An 8598-nucleotide genomic window follows, 5' to 3' on the forward strand; every position below is an offset into this window, starting at 1 on the left:
ACGTCACCCCTGGGTCGCCTGTGTCACCCGCACAGGGCACCCACGGCACCCCCATGTCACCCGCGACACCCCAACGTCACCCTTGTGTCACCTGTGTCACCCACGTGGGGCACCCGCGTCACCCCCATGTCACCCATGACACCCCGACATCACCCCTGGGTCACCTCTGTCACCCGCACAGGGCACCCACGGCACCCCCATGTCACCCACGACACCCCGACATCATCCCCACGTCACCTATGTCACCTGCGCAGGGCACCTGCGTCACCCCTGTGTCACCCCTACGTCACCCATATCACCCACATGGGTCACCCGTGTCACCCTCCCGTCACCCGTGTCACCTGCCTGTGTAACCTATGTCACTCCTGCGTCACCCACATCACCCCCACATCACCCATGTCACCCGCGTGGGGCACCCGCATCACCCCCGTGTCACCCATGTCACCCTCGCGTCACCCCTACGTCACCCATATCACCCACATGGGTCACCCGTGTCACCCCCGCATCATCTGGGTCACCCCTTGCGTGACCTGTGTCACCCGCCTGGGTCACCCGCGTCATCCCCACATCACCTGTGTCACCCCGTGGGGTCACTACTGCATCACCCATGTCACCCACTCGTGTCACCCGCATCCCCCCTGGGTCCCCCCGTGTCCCCCCATGTCACCCGTGTCCCCCCGTGTCCCCCCATGTCACCCGTGTCCCCTCGTGTCCCCAGAGTTCTGCGAGAACCTGTCACCCGAGTGCCGCGAGAGCGTCATCATGGGACAGATCCTGCCCTGCATCAAGGTAGGGGACACTGGGGACAGCGCGGGGACAGCGTGGGGACACTGTGGGGACATTGGGGACAGCGTGGGGACATTGGGGAGAGCGTGGGGACATTGGGGACATTGGGGAGAGCGTGGGGACATTGGGGACAACGTGGGGACACTGGGGACAGCGCGGGGACATTGGGGAGAGCGTGGGGACATTGGGGAGAGCGTGGGGACATTGGGGACATTGGGGACAGCGTGGGGACACTGGGGACAGCGTGCGGACACTGGGGACATTGGGGACAGCGTGGGGACACTTGGGACAGTGTGGGGACAATGTGGGGACACTGGGGACAGCGCGGGGACAGTGCAGGGATACTGGGGACAGTGTGGGGACATTGGGGACAATGTGGGGGACAATGTGGAGACACTGGGGACAACCTGGGGACAGTGTGGGGACATTGGGGACAACGTGGGGACACTGGGGACAACATGGGGACAGTGTGGGGGACAGTGTGGGGACATTGGGGACAGCGTGGGGACACTGGGAACAGTGTGGGGACATTGGGGACAGTGTGGGGCCAGTGCGGGGGTGCCATGGACACCATAGGAAGGCTGGGGACATTGGGGACACCCTGGGGACACCATGGGGACCCCGTGGGGCTGGAGAACCCCCAGGAGATGGTCCATGGGGCCACCACCGCGATGTCCCCCACGGCTTGGGGACACCATGGGGACCCCATGGGGCTGGAGAACCCCCAGGAGATGGTCCATGGGGCCACCACCGCGATGHCCCCCACGGCTTGGGGACACCATGGGGACCCCGTGGGGCTGGAGAACCCCCAGGAGATGGTCCMTGGGGCCACCACCGCGATGWCCCCCACGGCTTGGGGACACCATGGGGACCCCGTGGGGCTGGAGAACCCCCAGGAGATGGTCCATGGGGCCACCACTGCGCCGTCCCCCATGGCCTGGGGACACGCGGTGACACGCGGTGACACTTGGTGGCAGGAGCTGGTGTCGGACGCCAACCAGCACGTGAAGTCGGCGCTGGCCTCGGTCATCATGGGGCTGTCGCCCATCCTGGGCAAGGAGAACACGGTGGAGCATCTGCTGCCGCTGTTCCTGGCGCAGCTCAAGGACGAGGTGAGCGCGGGGGGACACGGGGGACACGGGGGGACACGGGGGGACAATGGGGACACGGGACATGGGGGGACACTGGGGCGATGGGGGCACACTGAGGTGACATCGTGGTGGCGCCACGGTGACATCACAGTGGCCCTGTGGTGGTGGCGTTGTCACGGTGACGCGGCGGTGTTGTCACGGTGACGCGGCGGAGGTGTCACGGCCACGTTGCGGCGACGCTGCGGTGAAGCCGCGCTGCTGTCGCGGTGTTGTCGCGGTGGTGTTGGAGCAACACCGTGGTGTCGGCGCGCTGCTGTCTCAGTGACACCGCAGTGACGCTGTGCTGTTGTCGCGGTGTCGTCGTGCTGTCATTGCCGTCTTGTGGCAGTGTTGTCGCGGTGTTGTCACCCTGTTGTCCTGCAGCGCCCCAAAGTGGTGTCATTGCGGTGTTGTCACCCCGTTATCACGCTCTTGTCCCCCGCAGTGCCCCGAGGCGTGCCCCAACATCACCTCCAACCTGGCCCGTTGTCACTGCGGTGTCATCGCGGTGTTGTCAGCCCGTTGTGACACTGTTGTCACATTGTTGTCACCCCGTTGTGACACTGTTGTCCTGCAGTGCCCCGAGGCGCGCCTCAGCATCATCTCCAACCCGGCCTGTTTTCACTGCGGTGTCACTGCGGTGTCATTGCGGTGTTGTCATGGTGTTGTCGCAGTGTTGTCACGCTGTTGTCATGGTGCTGTAACGGTGTTGTCACCCCGTTGTGACGCTGTTGTCCCCCGCAGTGCCCTGAGGCGCGCCTCAACATCATCTCCAACCTGGCCCATTGTCCTCGCAGTGTCACTGTGATGTCACTGTGGTGTCATCGCGGTGTTGTCACGCTGTTGTCGCGGTGTTGTGACACTGTTGTCACAGTGTTGTCCCCCCGCAGTGCCCCGAGATGCGCCTCAACATCATCAACCAGCCCATTGACATTGCGGTGTGTCTGTGGTGTCATTGTGGTGTTGTCACGCTGTTGTCACGGTGTTGTGATGCTGTTGTGACACTGTTGTCACCCCGCAGTGCCCCGAGGCGCACCTCAACATCATCTCCAACCTGGCCCGTTGTTACTGCAGTGTCTCTGTGGTGTCATCGCGGTGTTGTCACGCTGTTGTCACGGTGTTGTGATGCTGTTGTGACGCTGTTGTCCCCCCGCAGTGTCCTGAGGCGCGCCTCAACATCATCTCCAACCTGGCCCATTGACATTGCGGTGTTGTTGCAGTGTTGTTGTGGTGTTGTGACACTGTTGTCACGGTGTTGTCACCCCGTTGTGACGCCGTTGTCACGGTGTTGTCACCCCGCAGTGCCCCGAGGCGCGCCTCAACATCATCTCCAACCTGGCCCCTTGTCACTGCAGTGTCATTGCGATGTTGTCGCGGTGTTGTCACGCTGTTGTCGCGGTGTTGTGACGCTGTTGTGACGCTGTTGTCACGCGCAGTGCCCCGAGGTGCGCCTCAACATCATCTCCAACCTGCCCATTGACATTGCGGTGTCATCGCGGTGTTGTCACGCTGTTGTCGCGGTGTTGTGACGCTGTTGTCACGCTGTTGTCCCCCCGCAGTGCCCCGAGGTGCGCCTCAACATCATCTCCAACCTGCCCATTGACATTGCGGTGTCTCTGTGGTGTCATCGCGGTGTTGTCACACTGTTGTCGCGCTGTTGTGACGCTGTTGTGACGCTGTTGTCCCCCCGCAGTGCCCCGAGGTGCGCCTCAACATCATCTCCAACCTGGACTGCGTCAACGAGGTCATCGGCATCCGGCAGCTCTCGCAGTCGCTGCTGCCGGCCATCGTGGAGCTGGCCGAGGACGCCAAGTGGCGCGTGCGCCTCGCCATCATCGAGTACATGCCCCTGCTCGCGGGGCAGCTGGTGAGTACCGGCACACGGGGACACCTTGGGGACACGGGGACGTCACGGGTGGAACGGGGACGGCGAGAAACCCCGGGACACGGGACACGTTGGGGACACATGGGGACACGTTGGCAACACGTTGGGGACATGTTGGGGCCATGGGACATGTTGGGGACACCTTGGGGACATGGGGACACGTTGGGGCCACGTTGGGGCCAGTCCGTTCGGGTCCATTCCACTCGGTCCTGGTTGCTTCTGGGATCCATTCTGGTCGGTCCCAGTTCCGGTCCTGGTTCCAGTCCCGGTTCCGGTCCCGATTCTGGTCCTGGTTCCGGTCCTGGTTCCAGTCCTGGTCCCAGTTTGGGTCAGTGCCAGTTCTGGTCCCGGTTCTGGTCCCAGTCCTGGTCCCGGTTCTGGTCCCGGTCCCGGTCCTGCTCCCGGTTCGGGTCCCGGTTCCGGTCCCAGTTCTGGTGCCGGTTCCAGTCCCGGTTCCGGTCCCGGTTCGGGTCCTGGTCCCGGTCCCGGTTCTGGTCCCGGTTCTGGTCCGGGTTCTGGTCCCAGTCCGGGTCCCAGTTCTGGTCCCGGTTCCAGTCCCAGTTCTGGTGCCGGTTCCAGTCCCGGTCCTGGTTCTGGTCCCGGTCCCGGTTCTGGTCCTGGTCCCGGTTCTGATCCCGGTGCCGGTCCCGATTCTGATCCCGGTGCCGGTTCTGGTCCCGGTTCGGGTCCCGGTCCCGGTCCTGGTCCCGGTTCGGGTCCCGGTCCCGGTCCCGGTCCCGATTCTGATCCCGGTTCCGGTTCTGGTCCCGGTTCGGGTCCCGGTCCCGGTCCCGGTTCTGGTCCTGGTTCTGGTCCCGGTTCCGGTCCCGGTCCCGATTCTGATCCCGGTGCCGGTTCTGGTCCCGGTTCGGGTCCCGGTGCCGGTTCTGGTCCTGGTTCTGGTCCCGGTTCCGGTCCCGATTCTGATCCCGGTCCCGGTTCTGGTCCCTGTTCTGGTCCCGGTCCCGGTCCTGATTCTGATCCCGGTCCCGGTCCGGATCCCGACCTCTCTCCCCGCAGGGCGTGGAGTTCTTCGACGAGAAGCTCAACTCGCTCTGCATGGCCTGGCTGGTCGACCACGGTGAGGGGACTGGGGGGACTGGGGGCACTGGGGGGCACTGGGGACACTGGGGGGACACTGGGGGCACTGGGGACACTGGGGGGACACTGGGGGGACACAGGGACACGTGTTCCCGCCTGCACAGCGTGTTCCCACACGTTCACACGTGTTCCCGCGTGTCCGTACGTGTTCATACGTGTTGGCACGCGTGGCCCTGCGTGCCGGCAGTGCTCACGCATGATCACACGTGTGTTCACGCGTGTCCCCGCGTGCCGGCAGTGTCTACACGTGTCCATGTGTGTCTCCACGCGTGTGCCAGCAGTGTCCATACGTGTTCATACATGTCCACACGTGCTCACACGTGTCCACACGTGTTCACGCGTTTCCCCACACGTGTGCCGGAAGTGTCCACACGTGTCCATACATGTTCACATGTGTTCACACGTGTTCACACATGCTCACATGTGTCCCCACGTGTGTCCCTGCGGTGCCGGCAGTGTCCATATGTGTCCACACCTGTCCATATGTGTCCACATGTGTCCGTACATGTCCACACATGTCCATGCATGTCCACACATGTTCATACATGTTCACACGTGTCCCCACGGTGCCGGCAGTGTCCATATGTGTCCACACGTGTTCACACGTGTCCATACATGCTGACACGTGTTCACACGTGTTCATACATGTCCACGGGGTGCCGGCAGTGTCCACACGTGTTCATACATGCTCACACGTGTCCCCACGCGTGTCCGCCCGCGGTGCCGGCAGTGTCCATATGTGTCCACACGTGTCCATACATGTTCACATGTGTCCATACCTGTCCACACGTGTCCATACGTGTCCACACGTGTCCATACCTGTTCACACGTGTCCTTATGTGCTCACAGGTGTCCATACGTGTCCACACGTGCTCACGCGTGTCCCCACGTGTCCGCCCGCGCTGCCGGCAGTGTCCATATGTGTCCATACGTGTCCATCCATGTTCACACGTGTCCATACCTGTCCACACGTGTCCATGTTTACACATGTCCATACGTGCTCACACGTGTCCATACATGTTCCCACGTGCTCACGCGTGTCCCCACGTGTCCCCACGCGTGTCCCCACGCTACCTGCAGTATCCACACGTGTCCATCCATGTTCACACGTGTCTATACCTGTTCACACATGTCCATATGTGCTCACACGTGTCCACACGTGCTCACGTGTGTCCATACGTGCTCACACGTGTCCACAGTGCTCACGCGTGTCCCCATGCGTGTCCCCGCGCTGCCGGCAGTGTCCACACGTGTCAATACATGCTCACACGTGTCCATACGTGGTCACACATGTCCATACATGCTCACACGTGTCCACACATGTCCCCGCGTGCCCGCGCTGCCGGCAGTGTCCACACGTGTCCATCCATGTCCACACGTGTCCATCCATGTCCACACGTGTCCATACGTGCTCACACGTGTCCATACCTGTCCACACGTGTCCATACGTGCTCACACGTGTCCCCACGTGCTCACGCGTGTCCCCGCGTGTCCCCGCGTGTCCCCGCGTGTCCCCGCGCCGCCGGCAGTGTCCACACGTGTCCATACCTGGCCACACGTGTCCATACATGTCCATACGTGTCCATACATGTTCACACGTGTCCACACGTGCTCACGCGTGTCCCCATGCGTGTCCCCGCGCTGCCGGCAGTGTCCACACGTGTCAATACATGCTCACACGTGTCCATACGTGGTCACACATGTCCATACATGCTCACACGTGTCCACACATGTCCCCGCGTGCCCGCGCTGCCGGCAGTGTCCACACGTGTCCATCCATGTCCACACGTGTCCATACGTGCTCACACGTGTCCATACCTGTCCACACGTGTCCATACGTGCTCACACGTGTCCACACGTGCTCACGCGTGTCCCCGCGTGTCCGCGCGTGTCCCCGCGCCGCCGGCAGTGTCCACACGTGTCCATACATGTCCACACGTGTCCCCACGTGCTCACACGTGTCCATACATGTTAACACGTGTCCCCACGTGCTCACGCGTGTCCCCGCGTGTCCCCATGTGTCCCCGCGCTGCCGGCAGTGTCCACACCTGTCCATCCATGTCCACACGTGTCCATACGTGCTCACACGTGTCCACACGTGCTCACGCGTGTCCCCGCGTGTCCGCGTGTCCGCGCACCGCCGGCAGTGTCCACACGTGTCCATACCTGGCCACACGTGTCCATACATGTCCACACGTGTCCATACATGCTCACACGTGTCCCCATGTGCTCACGCGTGTCCCCGCGTGTCCCCGCGCCGCCGGCAGTGTCCACACGTGTCCATCCATGTCCGTACGTGTCCATACATGTTAACACGTGTCCACACGTGTCCCCACGTGCTCACGCGTGTCCGCGCGTGTCCGCGCGCCGCCGCAGTGTACGCGATCCGCGAGGCGGCCACGAGCAACCTGCGCAAGCTGGTGGAGAAGTTCGGGCGCGAGTGGGCGCAGGGCGCCATCGTGCCCAAGGTGCTGGCCATGGCGGCCGACCCCAACTACCTGCACCGCATGACCACGCTCTTCTGCGTGAACGTGAGCGCCGCGGGAGCGGGAGCGGGAACGGGAGCGGGAACGGGAGCGGGAACGGGAACGGGCAGCGGGAACGGGGAGCGGGAACGGGAACGGGGAGCGGGAACGGGGAGCGGGAACGGGAGCGGGGAGCGGGAGCGGGAACGGGGAGCGGGAACGGGAACGGGGAGCGGGAACGGGAACGGGACCCCGGGAACGGGACCCCGGGAATGGGCAACGGGCAGCGGGGAACGGGGAACGGGCACTGGGAACGGGGAATGGGCACCGGGAACGGGGAGCGGGAATGGGGAGCGGGAATGGGAGCGGGACTGGGAACGGGGAGCGGGAACGGGGAGCGGGCACCGGGAACGGGGAACGGGGAACGGGAACGGGGAGTGGGAATGGGCAACGGGCACCGGGAATGGGGAACGGGAACGGGGAGCGGGGAATGGGCATCGGGAACAGGGAGCGGGAATGGGAGCGGGGAGCGGGAATGGGCAACGGGCAGCGGGGACGGGGAGCGGGAATGGGGAACGGGCACCGGGAATGGGCAACGGGCACTGGGAACGGGGAACGGGAATGGGAACGGGCACCGGGAACGGGGAGCGGGAATGGGGAACGGGCACCGGGAATGGGCAACGGGCACTGGGAACGGGGAACGGGAACGGGAACGGGGAGCGGGAATGGGCAACGGGCACCGGGAACGGGGAACGGGCAGCGGGAACGGGGAGCGGGAATGGGGAACGGGGAGCGGGACCCCGGGAACGGGACCCCGGGAACGGGCAACGGGATCCCGGGAATGGGGAGCGGGGAGCGGGTAACCGGACCCCGGGAACAGGGAACGGGACCCCGGGAACGGGAAGTGGGGAACGGGGAACAGGGAGCGGGGAGTGGCGAGCGGGAACCACGGGAACGGGGAGTGGGGAGCGCGACCCCTGGGAACGGGCAATGGGGCCCCTTTAACCCGGACACCTGGGCCCTTTCCCGGACGCCTGGGCCCCTTGCACCGGGTGCTGGGGTCCCTCCCGGACACCGGGGCCCCTTTCCCGGCCGCCGGGGCCCCTCATGGCGGGTGCGGGGTCCCCCCCTCCCAAGTGCCAGGCCCGTTTCCCGGACGCCGGGGCCCTTCCCGGCCGCCGGGGCCCCTCATGGCGGGTGCGGGGCCCCTTTCCCGGCTGCCGGGGCCCCT

General features: G+C 64.5%; 1 protein-coding gene across 1 annotated transcript; it reads left to right on the plus strand.

Annotated features, from left to right (window-relative positions):
- Window positions 1–702: 702 nt before the first annotated feature.
- On the plus strand, window positions 703–7466 carry LOC112958879 (serine/threonine-protein phosphatase 2A 65 kDa regulatory subunit A alpha isoform-like; the record flags this gene model as incomplete). Its single annotated transcript, XM_026052818.1, has 5 exons — window positions 703–789; window positions 1764–1898; window positions 3610–3783; window positions 4822–4882; window positions 7279–7466. Coding segments are annotated over exons 1-5 (585 nt in total), but the record flags the coding sequence as incomplete, so codon positions are not given.
- Between the last annotated feature and the right edge of the window lie 1132 nt (window positions 7467–8598).

Source organism: Nothoprocta perdicaria, unplaced genomic scaffold (genome assembly GCF_003342845.1).
Source record: "Nothoprocta perdicaria isolate Ctin4 unplaced genomic scaffold, notPer1 scaffold_919, whole genome shotgun sequence".
Taxonomy (NCBI): Eukaryota; Metazoa; Chordata; class Aves; order Tinamiformes; family Tinamidae; genus Nothoprocta; species Nothoprocta perdicaria.